The sequence below is a fragment of the Diabrotica undecimpunctata genome, chromosome 1 (genome assembly GCF_040954645.1).
Source record: "Diabrotica undecimpunctata isolate CICGRU chromosome 1, icDiaUnde3, whole genome shotgun sequence".
NCBI classification, from domain to species: domain Eukaryota; kingdom Metazoa; phylum Arthropoda; class Insecta; order Coleoptera; family Chrysomelidae; genus Diabrotica; species Diabrotica undecimpunctata.
Window position 1 is genome coordinate 149,836,908 of NC_092803.1, and position 19,040 is coordinate 149,855,947.

General features: G+C 34.2%; 1 protein-coding gene across 2 annotated transcripts in view; it reads left to right on the plus strand.

Moving 5' to 3' along the window:
* LOC140432354 (uncharacterized) overlaps positions 1-19,040 on the plus strand; it is a 44,029-nt gene that overhangs the window by 9,099 nt on the left and 15,890 nt on the right. For both annotated transcript variants that reach the window (XM_072520195.1, XM_072520196.1), the window contains exon 5: positions 10,117-10,332. In XM_072520195.1, coding sequence (XP_072376296.1) covers positions 10,117-10,332 — 216 coding nt within the window. The remainder of the gene's footprint in view (positions 1-10,116; positions 10,333-19,040) is intronic.

Consider the following 19,040-nt stretch of genomic DNA (forward strand, 5'->3'; position numbering starts at 1 on the left):
CAACAAATCACCCTTTTGAAAGATAATAAAAAACATAAATGTTCTTAAAACACACAACTGTTTATATTAATTGTTCTTAAAATTAAACAAAAATGCGATTTATAGAACAAGAAAGTTTAGTTGTATATTCGGCAACACTGTAATTTTTCGGACCGGCACTTATGAAATATTGCCACAAAAAGTGTCGATTTTCTTATGTATGAAAGAATAATTTCAGGTACTTACATATTAGATGCACTAACACTGAATTTAATGTAGTTAACTATTTAATAAAATTAACTTGATATCTGCTTCTATTTGAGAAACGCGAGATGAACTATTTAAAAAAACATACAGAAGTTAAAACACTTCACGATTGTATTTAGGTATATAAAAACATATAGTTAAAACTTTTACAATTGTCGTCAAAATTTATACAGTAACATAACGTTTTCGATCTAATCAGATCATCCTCAGTGCCTTATGTAGTTGAAGCTAACAATGAATTTGTGGCTATGACATCCATATATGGGTTTGCATCTTTCCAAAATTAAATTATATGGTGACTCTAGGTCGATGACATTGGATAAAATTTAATACTTGAGGAGCTACATGTCTCCCTGCTCGGTTTTTAACACGTGGTTCTTGTCAGTTTCTCGACATCCTAGTCGTTATGCTACTGTATAAATTTTGACGACACTTGTAAAAGTTTAACTATATGTTTTTATATACCTAAATACAATCGTGAAGTGTTTTAACTTCTGTATGTTTTTTTTAAACGATGCTATACAGCCAACTACTAGGATTTTCCCATTAATTTTTATGAACTATTTACTTGTTTCTATTTGAGAAGACAAAGACGAAGTGCTTTAAGGGTAGTTGGGTTTGAATAGTTTAAATCTGAAAAACTGACAGGCGCAGAAGATACAATACAGCAGAAAGAAGGCATGTCATGCTGATCGTATGTCTTTAAATTAGTGAGAATAATTTAATTATTATCGTTTATTTATTAAACAAACTTTTGTAGAAAATAAACGCCAAAATATGGTGAAAAGACTTTTTAACAAAAATATACCTTTTAAGGCAAGACCCATCTGTCCGCGCTAAGTAGAGAATAAACACCGTATAAGTTACGGAGATATTCTAACACGAAATGTGCTACCGTTCTAGGAAGGAAATAAATCACGGAATTATTTCTTTCTTCAAACTTACGGTTGAATCTGTTTGTCACGTGTTTTTTGGCGGCCTACGGCGACATGCTGTAACTAGTGGTGATGAAAATACAATTCAGTTGCTGTTGACATCTACTGTACTGTAAGTCTCGTTCTTGTTTTGTTTGTTGATATTTTTAACAAAAAAATGTCTAGTACTAGTGATAGTAATAGCAGTGAGGACAGTAACATAAATATTTTATGCGGTTTGGCGACGTTTCGGAAGAGAAAACTGGGTGTACGAATTGAACATTTATATAAACACGAGGTACAAAAATTACATCGTTTACACGGTGAAACCTATACTAGTTCAACTACAGGGCGTATTGTACCGACAAAATCAAATACTGTTAGTGAGTGCACATGTAAAAACGGTGCACACGGAAGTTTAGTTTGGAAGAAAAGCAAACGATTCTACAAAGTGTGTAGAGTGGACGTCCAAACAATGAACAGGATACTTTTTTTTATGAGCCCCATAAACTGCTCGAAAACTGCTTAAGTATTCGAAGACGATCCAAAAATGAAAATCCCAAAAGGCGTGACAATACTTTTCGTTATTTTATTCAAATAAATTCTGAAGAGTTGAGGTATGTAGGCAAGCTTTTTCAATCTTATATGCTATAAAAAATAAAGCAATTTTTCGACTGACATCTTTTATTGCCGAAGAAAAATTACCGATGGATCACCGTGGTATTCATTTACATCGTTGCAACAATTTAGATAACAATGTAGTTCTTGCGATCGGTCATCACATTCGATCATTCCGTTAAAAGAATCACATTACAGCACCAGATTAATTCAATATTTGGATGCTAACCTCAATGTGAAGAAAATGCATGAACTCTTTTGCAAAAAGTATCCCGAACATACCAACATCGTTAAATTCGATTTTTTTAGAAAATACTATAATGATAACCATGGCTACAGATTTGGAAGACCACAGGTTGACGTTAGTTCAACTTGTGAAGAACTTGAGGCTAAAATAACAAGTCAAACGCTGAATGAAAACGCCAAGCGTATAGCAGTTCCAGAAAAAATGGTACATCTGAGACGAGCTAAAAAGTTTTACCTGAAGCAGCAAGAAGTGTTGAGATTATGACAAGAAAAGGAAAATGTCGGAACTATTGTTTTCGACTACATGCAAAACCTTCCGCTTCCTTTTAGTTTTGAGTTTTGGCAACAAATGTGAGGCATTTGAAATATGCTTAAAAAACGCTGGATTTAAACTTTCACACAACAAACGATCTAAAACATTTAAAACTTTGATTTTCAATTATACTAGTACGTTTTTCAAAATAACAAAACTTCTGCAACTCAAATGCATTTCCCGGGACGTGTGATCGTTTGTAATGTAAAACACTAAATTCTGCGTTTTTTATTCATATATCAAATGCCTCATATTTGTAACCATAACTCAAAATTAAAATTTTATATCACTGGTTTTAAAGGTTGATCTCTAAAAATGGAAATTTTACTACAACTGGTCAATGAAAGTGATCAATTTTATTGATCTCACGAGAATCGTAAAAAATTGCAACAATCGCGCAACGTTAATTTATTTAACACCTTTATAAAAACTGAGTTTATTCTCGTCAAAATACAAAAACTGCATACGAAAGCTGCACTCTTTGCCTTTAAAACGCATCTTGATTCTTGTCGATAGGACATTTGAATCAAAAGATATCGAATTTTTACTGTCGAGCTGACACAAATTTTACTGAACACTGATTTTGAGCGCGTAACTGACATGCAAAATCGACGGTCACTTCAAACGTTGTTTCTAAGAGAACGGTTAATTCTACACAAAAATGCTTATAAACATTTTTGTTTAAAATTATCTCAGCTATATTTTTTATATCAAACATTTTTTTCTACGGTGTACAGATTCTTGGTAAGGGGGGGCCTCGTAGGGGGGTTTTAGGGGGAAGCCCGAGGGTAAAAGTGGTAAACTTTTTTGCATCTTTTTTGGGGTCCCAAAATTAATATTCTCTGCAAAATTCAGCTTGTTCGTATGCTTTTTAGGGGTCAACTCTCTGACGACTGGACTACTAGTTGATTATTATTGAAGATAATATCTCCAAAAAAATTGAGTTTTTCCATGGTTCTCCAAGTATTTCCAAAGTGCTTGGTGAGAAGTTTATCAACGTCTTTAAGCTTAAGTTAAATTAATTTTTTGCAGACCACTTTCTATAATAATGGGGTCAATCATGTAGATCGTACAACCTTTCTTTAAAACACTTTTAAATGTTTGCAAATAATTTCTGTAATTAATTTTTCATCTAGTAATATTTTCAGTTTTGAATTTTCTTAGGAAAAAGAGCTTTGTATTTTTAAAGGAAAAAGGCCATGTACCAGTGGGTCTAAAAAGACTTAAGATTATTTCTTTCCAATTAAACACTTTGCAATTTTGCCCTAAGTGAGTAACTGTAGCTATTTTTTTGGGTGCTATATAACTTCCAGTTTTTTAATATCTTTTTCAATATTACCAAAGACCCTATCAGTCAAGGAAGAATGGCCTACCACCGAAAAAATTACCTCGATATTTTGTGCATATATTGGTGCTCTTGATGAAAGCCTTTTGCAACACATTCCAATTAGCGTAGTATTCATATTTTGGCCACTGCAGTCATCTGCCATGGTGGTCACTTCAGAGTGAAAATCAATTTTGTTAAGCCTGTCAAAAACTGCGGAATAAATTTCGCCGGAACCTTTTCCAAATTCGTCCTCTGTCCAATAATACGAAAATACATTTTTTTTTGAGTAAGCTTTGATTGAGAGGTTTCCTGGACTATGGTAAAATTATAGAAATACAGTTGCCTGGAGTAGTAGGGACTTTGGCCGGGGACCTTAGGAATTACAAGGTTTTTTTGACAATCGAAATATAGTGTTATCAAATCATCTCGTGATTCTTTAAGCAACTCAAATTAGCCCTTAGCTTATGAATTTTTCTTTTAACAATCAATTCTGTTTTCTCTTCCTCATCTATATGTATATATATATATATATATATATATATATATATATATATATATATATATATATATATATATATACAAGGATTTCCACAGTTTTCACTGTATTCCTTCACTCAACCGTTTTCTCCAATTTTTCCTGTTTAGCCAGTCCCCTTCCTGTAGGTTTCTTCTACTCATTGCTTCATCCACCTCATCTCTGAAAGATCTTCGGGGTCTGCCTCTCTTTCTTTTTCCTATCGGGCTCCACTCTGTTATTCTATTTATCCACCGATTTTGGTCTGCTCTTCTGACATGTCCGTACCATGTTAATCTCTTCTGTTCGATGTAGTCTATTATGTCGGAGTTCATTCCCATTCTCCTCTTAATCTCCATGTTATTTATTCTGTCTCTTCTTGTTACTCTGCAGCTTCTCCTTAGGAATTCCATCTCTGTTGCTCTTATTTTGTTTTTGGTTTTCTTATTTATTGTCCAATTTTCACACCCATAAGTGAGGATACTTCTTGTCATGGTATTATATATTTTTTTCTTTGTTTTCATGCTGATGTTCTTATCCCATAGTACCGGGTTCAATTTTCGTATGCAGTCTTTTGTTTGTCCTAGTCTATTTTTTATCTCTTCCTCCGTTGTTCCTTTGTTTGATATTATGAAACCTAAATACTTATACTTGTCTGTTCCTTTGATTTGTTTACCTTCGTCTATTTCCAGCTGTTTTATTTCTGTATTCTCCGTTGTTAGGTATTCAGTTTTCTTTAGGTTTATTTCCATCCCATTCTTTGTATATTCCTGCTCCAGTTTTCTCATCATAAAACTGAGGTCATCCTCGTCTTGTGCGATCACTATTTGGTCGTCGGCAAAACTTAGCGTATATAGATATTCGTTCCTTACTGGTATACCCATTCCTTCGCACTTTCTTTTCCATGGTTTCAGGGTTTTTTCCAGGAATATTTTGAACAGGGTGGGGGATGTGGAGCAACCCTGTAGTAGTCCCTTTGTCGTCTTAAATGGCCTGCATATTCTATTGCCCGTTTTGATAGCTACTTCGTTATTCTTGTAGAGTGCTTTTACCGCGTTTATTAATCTTCGTGGAACTTCGATGTCTTCCATTGCTTCCCATAGCTTGGTTCTAGGTATTGAGTCATATGCCTTCTTAAGATCAACAAAAGCCAGATGGACGGATCTATTTTTGGCCATTCTTTTTTCTATTAGTTGTTCGACCGTGTAAATGTGATCTAAGCATGCTTTCCCCGCTGTGAAACCTGCCTGGTCTTCTCCGATTTTATCTTGTATATATATTTCTAATTTTTCCTTTATGGTCTTTCCATACAGTCTGCCTATAGACGATATAATGCTGATTCCTCGATAGTTTTCGCAGTTTTTTCTATTTCCTTTCTTGTATATTGATGTCATATATGCTTGGGTCCATTTTGCCGGTAAGTCTTCTCCATTCAGTGCTCTCTCAAACATTTTATGTATCATACGGAATAACTTTTCCGATCCGTTTTTTATCAATTCATTTGGTATTCCGCCGGGACCTTCTGCTTTTTTGTTCTTTAAAGTTTTGATCGTTCTTTGTACCTCAGCTAGGCTTAATTCGATTTCGTCATGTGTGTAGATTTCTATTCCGTCTATTTCTGATTGTTTGAATTCGGGGCGGTCTTCGGTTAGCAATTTTTTATAGTATTCTTGCCATTCGTTTTCTTTGATTTGACCGATCTTGATTTTCTCTGTCTTATTTCTTTGGAGCGACTTTAAGATGCGCCATGACTCTGAATTTCTCGTTCCTCCTATGTGCTGTTCTATCTCTGTGCATGTTTTTTCCCATCTTTCATTTTTTTCATTTGCTACTTTTCTTTTCACTTCTTTATTTTTTTTCTGTATAGTTCCAAGTCCTCATAGTTTTTTGTGTTCAGGTATTTTATATGAAGTTCTTTTTTCTCTTTTATGCATGTTAGTGTGTCTTCGGTTAATTTCTTAGTTTGTTGGGTGTATTTTTGGTCCACTTCTCCAAGAGCTTCTAGGGCTGCTGTCTTCATGCAGGTTTTTATGTGTTCGTATGTTTGTTCTAATGATTCATACCGAAACTCTTCTAGCTTTTGGTCAAATCTTCGCTTATATAGGTCTTTTATTGAGTCTTCTTCTAATAAATTGATTTTGAATTTCTTTTCTTGTGTTGAGCACGTATTGACAGGTGTAGCCGGAGCCGTAACTTGGTCAGACTCTCCCTGGGTCGGTTTCTGTTGGATCCATATGAAGGGGAATTCCATCCAAGCGATTACTAGTTTGTGATCTGTGCCGCATTCTGCGCCTCGCTTTACTCTTACGTCTTTTATTTTTATCGAGCTTTCGTGGTTTACTATAACATAATCAATAATAGACCTCAATTTTCTTGTTTCTTGTGTCCAAGTGTATTTGTGTATGTCTTTATGTTTGTAGAAGTCGTTTGTGATCTTTAAGTTGTTTATTTCGCATAGCTCAATCAATCTCTCCCCGTTATCGTTCATTATATCTTCTCCAAATCTACCAACTGTTCTGTCGTTTTCTTTTCTTCCTGTTCTTCCATTTAGGTCACCGGCGATAATTATTTCTTGGTTCTTCTTTCTCTTTTCGATTTCTTCTTGCAGTTGTTCTATGAATTGTTCTTTTTCTGCAATTGAGCTGTCTTCTGTTGGACCGTATACTGCTAGTAAGATAATTTGTCTTCCGTATACTTTTAAGTTAAGCTTGGCAATTCTTTCGTTTATTGGTTCCCAGTTTTCGATTGCGTGTTCCCATTTCTTTTTCAGTATAATTGCAATTCCTGCTTTTGCCCTTTCTTTCTTATCTATTCCGCTCCAGCAGTGAATGACTTCTCCCATTTTTTCGGTACCGTTTCCTTTCTTTTTCGTCTCAGTCATTATCATTATATCTAGTTTCATTCTTTCGAATTCCGCTATTACCTCTTTGTCTTTTGTTCGCCATCCTTGTACGTTCCATGTGCCGAGTGCGAGTTTTCTCTGGCTTTTCTTTCTTTTTGTTGTTGTTGTTTGGTTGAGTTTTGAAGCTGGGCTTCTTTCACTTAAAGCAAAACTGCCCCCCTCCCGTATCCGATGGGGCTCCCTCCTTCAGAGGTGTGGGTTACCACCCGGGGATTAATCTTTGTTTTTTTCATTTTGCCCTTTGTTTTTCAGCCCTTGAGGTTTTTTCTATGTGCCAGGTTGCTAACGCCTGACGCCAAAACCCCCTTTTGGAGGACCTAGTATTCATCCGGAACAAAACAAAAATAAAGGACGCCGCGAAACAAGCAGCTAAATTAAAATGGAAATGGGCTGGACACAACGAACGTCTCGAAGATGGTAGATGGAACAAAGAAGTCGGAAACTGGCGACCGTACGATGCGAAGAGACCAAGAGGAAGACCTCAAATGCGCTGGAGCGACGATATCAAAAGAGTCGCAGGACCAATGTGGAAACGCCTAGCACACAACAGGGATGAATGGCGAGAAATGGGAGAGGCCTTTATTCGACAATTCGGATAGAAAAAGGGCTAAAAAAAAAAAAAAAGTATTCAGCCGCCCACTCTGGGTCAGACGCTGTTCGTAGCCGTCCACTCTGGATCAACCGCTACTATTGATTTTATACAATCCCTAAAATCCAGGGATGCCACTTCCGCCATCCACGCCGTACCGAATATCTTCTTCTCCGCCGTGCCTACCGTTGTGGTCTTCACCTGTATGCCTAGGCAGGGGTCCGTGTTATACCCCCACAGAACTGGGTCCCAACCTGAACTTAGTCATCTATTCACTCCGGCCTACTAAAGTGATAGATGTCCACCCCCGCAGCTTGGACGCGCCAGGTTGGAGTTACCCACGTGAGCGACAGAGAAGGTGACTCTGTGCTCCGTGAGCTGAGTTAATGGGCATGTATGATTCCATACCCAAAAGCTCTTCCTCATCTATACATCTTTTAATTTTTTCTGCAAACTCAATGCATAGGGAACACACATCCGTACGGGGAGTAATAAAGCTGAGGTTATACTTAGTATTAAAAATCATTCGAAAGTATGATGGATTTACTCTCTCCTCTGGAAAACATTGATTAATCTACATTTGAAACATCTTTTATATTGACATTGTACGTGTTGAAGAGCTACAGTAATGCGATTCAATACTTTCAAAAGTATAAATAAATTTTTGAACCAATTCTTGTTTTCCTTTAAAATTTGCAGTTTTTCTGTCACCCCCTCATTTTTTCCGTAGGTTCTTCTTCTGTTTTTACAAATGATTTCATGTATGTGAAGCGTGGTTTCGTAATATTTAGTATGTTTAAAAATACTTTTTGGCAAACTGGAATATTTTGCTTCATTATACTATTCCTTACAAAGCATTTCACAGTTTTTGCTTCATGTCTAGAGTTTTTTGGACGGCGATGTTTAGGTAGTTCAACTGTACAAAATTTTAGAATAAAGGAATCTTGTCTAACCTTGTCATTAGCTGCATAAAACGCATCATGAAAACACTTGATATCTCTCATTGTTAGAGAAGAACATTGATAGGCCTTCGTTTTGTGACTGCAAGTAGGGAATTGTGGTAACTGTGATAAAGAGTACCTGAAAAGATAACATTTTTCAAAAAATATTTGTAATACCGAACTTAAAAAATTAACAGTAGCTTGAACAACTCATTAGTTTTTCATAACCTGTAAAATAGTTTTAATAATAAAATAAATCAAAAAAATTAGGATGAATAAAATCTGAAGCCAGATCTGCTCTTAAACCTAATCTTACGAGTAAAAACTACAACTAAAATTTAAAGAACGTATCTCATTTTTTTCCGCACATTTTGCCGTCAAGTGGAAGACGTACTGCGAATTCGTTTGGGAGCTTTGTTGTTTTAAACAGGAGTTGTAATAGTTTCCATTTACCATTTTAAAATACTACTGTTAATGTCGATGGCCGACTTCGTTACTAGGACCCTCAAATATTAGTCATGCAGTGGAAAGACAAACGGGAAGTATGAATACTGACTGTTTTACTCGAAGCTAATAGGTAATATGGATATCACAAAAAAAGCATAAATACTGGACAATCAGACATCCAAAAATAAAATCGTCATTATGCTACTGAGTTGAATTGAAAGTTTGCGGAAACGAAAAATTGGTATAAAAAGTTGTTTTGGAGAAGTACAAAAGAAGTTTGGTGTTAGTGGCTGTTCTGTACCTGGCAGTGTTGTGGAAAATCTATTATGACTTAATTGTTTAAATTACCATAGTTTTTCGTTTATTCTAGGTATAGCGAAAGAAATTGTGTGATGTGTACTAAAAAAATAAAAAAATCGAAAAGCAAACCATACATAGTTGTGATAAAAGCGACTTTCGCTTTGTGTTGTAACTTGTTTTGAAGACAAATTGTTAGTAAACAAATTCACAGCATATGTAGCTACCAAATATAATAACCGAATAATTGGGCACCAAAACGCACTAGTGGGATAGCTACATAATAATGGATCCTTCATTGCAAGACTAAACCGATTTCGGCTAGAAGACCTTTATAGCATTAAAATAAATTTTTCTATAAGGAGAAGTATTTATGAAATTACCACTTGCAAGTATTCAACTTTTAATAAATTTATATAAAACTCTTTGAGTGTAGTTGATACTACACTTTGTAGTTGTAGAGTTGTAAACAGTTTTTTTTGCCAATAAAATATTTCGAAAACAGTAAGTAATTGCTTGACTTTGAGAACGTAATAACAAACTGCGTCTTAAGGGTAGAAATTTCATAGCCATTGAACTTTAAACAGTTAGTATTCAGTACGTATGATATACAAGTATAGGAATTATAAATATTTAGAATGGAATTAAATAAACCAATATTCTGAATCCATTTCACCAATTATAACTCATTATTTAACAAACAGCTACAGCTTTATCCTGTGTGTTAATAGTTTAGTTATAAATAATATTTTTTTGTTATAGTGATGGTTGATACCGATGAAAAAGTGGGTATAAAGTGCCCGATCTGTTTCACAACAATCAATGACAGTTTGTTATTGGAACAACACTTAGCACTAAGTCATGCTAAGAATGTCACCTATAAATGTGGTCTCTGTTCGTTTGTTTGCCAGTATCATGGGGATTACTTAAATCATATGAAAACACATTTTAGTGGACCACCCTTCAAGTGTGACTTTTGTAAGTTTTTTAACTTAGTTTAATTTTTTTACACGGTTTATGTTTCAATATATAACTAGTAAAACGAAATTTTTATTTACTTGTCCAATTAGGTACTTCTTAAAATTATTTTACAGATTAACTCTATAAAATAAAATCCAGTTTATATAATCATTCAAAAATGTTCGAGAGAATTCTAGCAAAGATTCGACGTTTCACCGGTATTCGATACCTGCCTGGTCGGTGATGAATCACGTAGAAGATTCGGGACATCTCTGGCCTTCTGCTACGATCGGTGCGGGTATGCCTCTTTTAACTGGTTTTCGTAAATATATCTATCCTAGACTGCCATTAGTTTCGCCGATGATAATAATATCTATGGTTACAATGGTAATCAACAATACAGAAAGTGGAATAACCGTGCTAATAAAAAATGAAGTATCTTCACAGTCACAAAAGAATTACGAATAAGGGAAAACCGTTGGTCTCTTTAATATTCAATATGATTCTTTTTTCATTTAGTTGGGTTAAAGTGTAGACGTGGCCGATGCAAGTATGGTGGTAGTATTAAGGCCATGATCGACAGGCGAGTAAAACTGCGGTTTTGTGGCTCGTCGGTAAAGCTCGTCAGTGTATCATTGCAATACCGCGGTTTTATATACCGACGAGCCTGGCTCGCGGCTCGTCAGTTTGTTTTATTTTTTACTTGGCTCATCATTTAAAACCGCGCGTGTATCACTACTGGCGAGCAAAACCGGCAGTTTTCAGCGACCGTTGAAGTGAAAAGATCAGTTTTTAATCATGGATATGCGAACTCTCAGCTACGACTTTTTATTAGAATTTATATATTGTTTACGAGACTGTGTTTGTTTATGGAAATGTACATCTACAGAATACAAAAACAAAACAACTCGACTTAACGCATATGTTAAACTTTTAAATACCCAACGTCTAGGACATTTCCGCTTTTTTTTTGTAATTTCGTAGTATGCTATAGCGTAGTGTTGCCCAAAATCGGTCTTGGTCTTGCAGTCTTGGTCTTGTTCTTGCGTTTTTGCAAGACCAAGACCAAGACTGCCTAATTTTAGCAAGACCAAGACCAATACTGACCGTGCAAGATTTAAGCAAGAACAAGACTAAGCCTGCGAGACTCTTGCGTCTTGCAGTTAGGACTGAATGTGGTTTTAGCAAGTATAGTAGTTCGGGTATAGGCTTAAAGACTTAATGAGACGCAAAAAAAATGTAATAAAAATTTGAAAAACTGAACTAATGCGCATTACAAACAATACCATAAACATACATACCGAATCAAAATATTCATTAAAAAAATACATTTGACACGTGCTCAGAGGTCGAGATTACAAAATAAAATATTTTGTACATTCTTTTCCAGTACACGACTTCTTGGCTCTGAAATTAATTGTCCATATTTTAAGAATAGCCGCCTTCTAATCATAAAAATAATCTTTTTGCATTGCGACGCCGACAGTAATATCGTATCGATATTTTTTAAAATATGTCACCCTAGCTAATAAAAAATATAATTGTTACGGACACCCACTTAATAATTCAATTTTTTTCCCATTATAGTTTAGTCAGGAGGAATCTAAATAAACAAATCTTATCGGCCTAAGACTATAAATTGTTTCTGCTGAGTGTGCGATGAGATCATTCGGTTAAACAAAATTTGCTGAAAGAGCTCGAAAGTAACGAGACAAAATTAATAACAGATAATGTCGCCTACCATAACAAAATACCGAAGTATTTAGAATAACGAAGTAACGATATATAATTCTCGGTTTGTTATTAGATACTTAAGGTATTGGATAGTAACGAACATAAAGTAATAGTAGTATCGTAGTTACTTTTTCGACATTACTTAACTTCATTTCCAATTGAGCTTTACTTTGAGTTTAATATAATAATTGTTGAAAAATTTACAATTTGACATGAGGGACAAAGATTCAAATAATTCCCGTCGGAGTAGTGAGCGTTGGAGTTATAGATCTAAAAGACCTAAAAGCAAATTTGATGAGTTTTTCGAAATAATTCATGCATCCCTAATTGGTTTGTGTAAATTGTGCCTACATAGAAAGGTTGAAATGAAAATGAACAACAGAAACACGTCAGGTTTAAGGAAGCATCTAATATCTTTTCACAAAAAGGAATTACAAATATTTCTTCCTGAAAAAACAAAATTCGGTGGAGATATCACAAGCTTTTTAATAACCGCTGGTAAAAGTGGACATATAAAAAAATATACTTATTTCCTTATTACCAATTACATATATCATATACCTACTAAATTTTGGTAAATTAATGTATTTATTAAGTAGGTATCTCCTTAATTTAAAATAACTTCTTTTGATTGTCATTGCTTTTTTACCTATTCTTTATTTTTTCAAGTTAGTTTTTTTATATAAAAGTAGAGATAAGATTTCTAAAAACATTTATTTTGCTTTAATAAGTGGATTATAATTTGTTATCTTCTAAAATCTGTTATCACCTAAAAAATCTGTGCCCTTGATACATGTATGTGGATTTTTTGCTCATCATGTCCATCAATCTCTTTCTAGGCAGATAATGTTCTTTAAAATACAGGCATGCTTATTTCATTAATTTGTTTTTTTTTGTGTTTTAACCATGTTTTAGCACATGTAAGCTTAGTAAATGCAAACGTTTATTTATTAAGCAACGGATTGACTTCTGTGGGGCATGGTAGATAGCTGAGTTAGTTAGAGCATAGGCACGGTACGCTTAGATCGTGGCTTCAAACCCCACCCGATGTCAGTTGTTTAGACATTTATTAATTAGGTTGGTCTTTATTATGGCTGTGTTAATTCAAGCTTAAAATGTACTGACTCCGTTACGTTGTTCTAAGATCTAAAGTAACGTTTAATAAATAGCAATAGGCTAATGGGTAACTGCAAGACTTGCAAGACTCTTGCTGCAAGACCAAGACCAAGACCAGGAGTGCAATACCAAGACCAAGACCAGGTGTATTGGCGCAAGACCAAGACCAAGACTGTCTAAGTCTCGTCTTGTTCTTGCATTTGGGCAACACTACTATAGCGAGGTAACATAAAGCTTCACTTTCAGTTGAACACGACGTGTTAGCTGTGGACGGTTGACAATGACTGTTTTGCTCGCTAGTCGATCAGCACTAACGAGCCGCGAGTAAAACCGTCGTTCTTAAAACCGCGGTATTATGGCTCGCTCGTCGATCACCCACTTTAGAGCATCGGGCACTCAAACCAGACGGACACTTCGCATGCGTCGACATAGACCCAGAAATAGCGCCAATGTCGGTAAGCATTGGATCTGTATTACCGGCCCATGCGTAACTTAGTATGTTTCAGAACCTTTAGTCATGACCGAAACCATATACGATAACGTTTTTGATATTTTGTAAATTAAAGAAAACAGTCTTCCAGAGTTTTTACATCTGTAGTCTGAGTAGTTTTGGGCAGATGGCCATTTTCCTGAACTCCAAACAGCAACACAGATAAAAATTGTTATCTATTAACTGTATTATTTCACCTGGTAATGAATCAATGTCTGGGGATTTATTTCTCTTTGGCGATTTAATTGCATCTTTGACTTCAGCGAGTAAGATAGTAGGTTCTCTAGGGTAGTCAGAGGGCCATTGATTTTCTGCTGGTACCTCGTTATTTTTATATAGCTCACCACAGTAGTTTCGCCATGTTTCCAATATTTCGTCAGTATCGGTCTTTAGATTACCTTCCTTATCTATTACAGATCATGTTTGAGATTTAAATTTTTTAGTAAGGAGTTTGATCTTCTGAAATAAATCCCTCGGTTCAGCCATGTTCCTCTATCTCTCTGCATATTTGAGAGATGTAATCAGCTTTGTCTTTGCGGCACTGCTTTCTGATTTCTTTCGATAAAGCTCTGTATTCATCGTCTGTTCCGTACCTAGTTTTATGTTATTTTCTGAAATTAATCACAGTCCACGTATTATCGGATATCCACGGCTTACGGCCAGTGGAAACCGCTGCCTCACAGTCTTTTGCAGACTCGATTACCTTATCTTTGAGATAGATCCAAGTGCTCTCAGGGTCACTATCTACTTGGTCTAAAGAAAGAGCTTCTTCTAGGTTTTGTTGGAAGACATTGATTTTTGATGGATTTAGAGATATGTCTTTTCTTAGGGGTCTTCTTTAAAACGAAGTCGAACGTTCAATACCAGGAGTTGATGATCGCTTCCACAGTCTGCGCCAGAATATGTTACAGTTGATGGCCGACGACTTCCATCTTGATCTTATTAGGATGTATGTAGTCTATTTGATTTTTTGTTCGTCCATCTGAGCTGCGCCATGTGTATAATCTCTGTGGATGATGTTGATAGAACGTTTTTGTAATTGTAAGATATTGTTCTTCACAGAACTACACTAGACGGTGTCGCCATTCTCATTTCTCTGTCCCAGTCCATCTTTGCCCAGCACTCCTTTAATATTTTCATTAGATGACCCTATTTTGGCGTTAAAGTCTCCTAAAATTATGATTAGTTCACTAACAGTTTCTTCCAGATGACCATAGTACCTGTTGATGTCTTCTTCTTGTGCAGCTGTTGTAGGAGCGTACATCTAGACAAGATGTAGGGTATTGGTGGATATTCTCATTTTAATTGATATTATCCTGTCATCAACCGTATTATATCCAATTATGCAATCGTTCAGTTTAGAGGGTACAATTATAGCGACTCCATTTGTACTTGTGTTATCTGGGCCTGAAAAATAGACGACGTTACCAGTAGTTGTTTTAAAATGCCCTTTACCTCTCCAGTGAGTTTCTGAGAGTACCAGTACCGAAAGATTGTGGTCTGCCATTTCTTTTGTATAACTTTCCAGTGTTTTGGATCAGGCCCTGAACGTTCCATGTACCAATTTTCTTAAATTGAGTGAAAATTTGGATTTAATCACACAATTTCTGCCAGTTGCCTGGTCCCTCATACCTTGGCAGCGGGTAGCGTATTTCACACCATTCGACTCGGAACCGAGGTGGCGCTGAGCGTGAGTCGGATCGCTGTACATCTCATCTTCACTTACTGAAATTGTCATCGTTATGGGAAGAAATTCTCTTGGGAAAATAGTGCAGTGGTTTCCCATTGTCTTCTGCACCGCTGTGTATGTGCCGTTTCTGTGGCTATCATTCTCGCCGCATGACCAGTTTTGGAACAACCAGCTGCCACTGTCCAACCTATCGCCATGTCTGGCTACCCTGACTTTTTTTGAAGAAGGGTATGTGGTAGAAAGAAATATAGTGACCCGTCTGTAATCGGAAACCTAATAGCCATTCGGGGTCGGTAGAAACAAGAGTTAGCCAAGAGACGCTTATAAAAAAGATTAAAGACATTTCATTCAAGACTAGTTGAAAAAGAGTAAAATGTAAAGCCCTTATGATGCACCAGGTGCGTTTCATAAGCGTATGAGTATCTACACTTTGTATTCTTGCTCATACTTCGGGGTGTTGATTACATACTGTATGGCTCGTCCAGCATGCTATAGCATGGAGGATAGAATGCACGCCATTTTACAATGTAGACATCCCAACTCCATGACCTCACAGACATGCACAATTAAGGTCTAGTCTAGTCTGTTCTGATATAGTTTTCGTATGCTGTTATTGTAAAGGCCTTTTATATTAAACTTTGTGTCCCTCTTAGTTATTTCCTAGTTTTCGGTTGATATTTGATTGTTTGTATACAGGAAATTTTAGCTCGAGATTTAAGTAAGTAACGATCTGATCCACATTCTATACTCCTCTATACTACGGTGTCTTGTATTTTTACTTATGTAAAATGATCGCAACTCCATGTTAATGATTTGGATCGTCAATAGCTGCGTAGTGTACCAGATGATCTTCCACTGTACAGTGCTCCGTTCCACACCAGAGCATTTTGCTAATTCCAAATATGTCGATGTGTAGGTGTTCCATTTCCTGAATGGCATTATGATTTTTTTTTATTATTAACATACTTTGTACATTCCGGGTTGAAATTCTAAGGTTGTATTTTTCATGATAATTTCGCTTTCTGACGACCCGGGAGGTCCCATATTTACTTGTAATATACCTCCCTTGTCGGATCTTGATCTCCAATTCCCAGGATCATTAAATTTAGTGACCTTACATTATTTGTCATGATGGGTAACTAGAGATATCCATATGGATTTTTAATATAGTGGTGTCCTCTGCCCCTCCTCTTTTTTTCGGGCTTGGAACCGGCTGCATCGGGTGTAGTTTCAGTTTACCCTACAACTGATACAGGCAAAGTTCAGTAAGTTATGGTCGTTACTAAAATTTTTATTTTTTTCTGATTTTTCCTGATGGTATTGAAAACTATTGATAACTCTCTGCTTGTATGTGTACACAAAAACCTCACAAAAGGGAGATTTAAAGAGAGGGTTATGACCTCATACCTTGGTCGACAATTAATAATTAAAATTAGTTATTCAAATATTATTTAGAAAAAATGACAGGTATTTATTATTAGATGATATATAAAATTTAAATTAAAGAAAAGAAAGCAAAAGTTAAACCTTAAAGAGGATGCTAATACAACTGAGACTTGAACAGAAAGTGTTCCACACACTAATTGAGTAGGAAGATCTTCCTATCGGTTTCCGTAGGTTGTCCTTGGGGATGGTCCGGTGGAGAACTTGACCTCACGTGGAAAAAAATGTAAAACCCAATCCTGGATATCATGTAGAAAAACCAAAATTATTGACGAAACTTAACAAGATATCTTCCACCTTTTTCAACAAACAAAAAATCCCAACTTAAAATGAATTCTTCCTATAATAAACTAAAGGTATATATATATATATATATATATATATATATATATATATATATATATATATATATATATATATATATATATATATAAGAATAAGAAAAAAGAAGTACTTGTGACTCGTTTGGAACAAATATATAACTGTTTTGGATGGGTTGGAGTCAATAATAGGGCTATTGGTTAACTATTTTTTTATTCTCGAGCTTTCAATTGTGTTTACAATTATTATCAAGAGCTAAAAAAGACAAAATACTTACAAGGTTAAACTAAAAAGAAAAAACAATTTTTGTTAACTTACCAAATAAAAATTAGTTTGGTAAGTAAAAATCACTGCTTACATGTTCAAAATATTTAATACAAAAATGTTTTTATCTAATAAATGTTTCTCTGAAAATTTTTTATAATTTTGAAAACATTTTTTTTTAATATAAGAATAATTGAATTTATAAGTAAGTTCAAATAGCAACCAATTACAAATAGCCTCAATGTCATAAATGCCAACATAAAATTTTTATTTTTGACAATTATATTGCCAAAAGTAAAACTTCGTTTAAAACATTCTTTTTTGTTTAGTAACAAAAAGAAGAAGATTTATTCACCCTTGACAGATGTCTGAAAGAATGTGACAGATATATGGAGAATTAAATATGACATTTTACAAGTTTTATATATAAATCATAAAGAAAGAATATAATTATAAATTTTGCTTAAATTTTGAATTTCAGATCTTTTGTTTAAACTCTTATCATTTTTGCTAATACAAACCATTTCCAAAAAAGTCCTTTTAAATTTATTACTTTCACTACATAAAATTTTAATGTTATCAAAATCCATAATATGGTCTTGAGAAATAATGCGATTTGAAAGATTTCTTCCGGTCTCACCAACATATTCAGCCTCACACTGAGTACAACTAATGCTGTATACTAAATTCGTTTTTTCAAATTTGTCTATAGGATATTTAGTTTTAGAATATAAAGATGAAATAGTTTTGATGTTCTTTGTTGCTATTTTTATATTGTCAATAACCTTTAGTGTTTGTATTATTATTATTATATCAATAATAATAATATATATAATCAAAATCCATAATATTAGACCATATTATGGATTTTGATAACATTAAAATTTTATGTAGTGAAAGTAATAAATTTAAAAGGACTTTTTTGGAAATGGTTTGTATTAGCAAAAATGATAAGAGTTTAAACAAAAGATCTGAAATTCAAAATTTAAGCAAAATTTATAATTATATTCTTTCTTTATGATTTATATATAAAACTTGTAAAATGTCATATTTAATTCTCCATATATCTGTCACATTCTTTCAGACATCTGTCAAGGGTGAATAAATCTTCTTCTTTTTGTTACTAAACAAAAAAGAATGTTTTAAACGAAGTTTTACTTTTGGCAATATAATTGTCAAAAATAAAAATTTTATGTTGGCATTTATGACATTGAGGCTATTTGTAATTGGTTGCTATTTGAACTTACTTATAAATTCAATTATTCTTATATTAAAAAAAAATGTTTTCAAAATTATAAAAAATTTTCAGAGAAACATTTATTAGATAAAAACATTTTTGTATTAAATATTTTGAACATGTAAGCAGTGATTTTTACTTACCAAACTAATTTTTATTTGGTAAGTTAACAAAAATTGTTTTTTCTTTTTAGTTTAACCTTGTAAGTATTTTGTCTTTTTTAGCTCTTGATAATAATTGTAAACACAATTGAAAGCTCGAGAATAAAAAAATAGTTAACCAATAGCCCTATTATTGACTCCAACCCATCCAAAACAGTTATATATTTATATATATATATATATATATATATATATATATATATATATATATATATATATATATATATATATATATATATATATATATATATATATATATATATATATAAC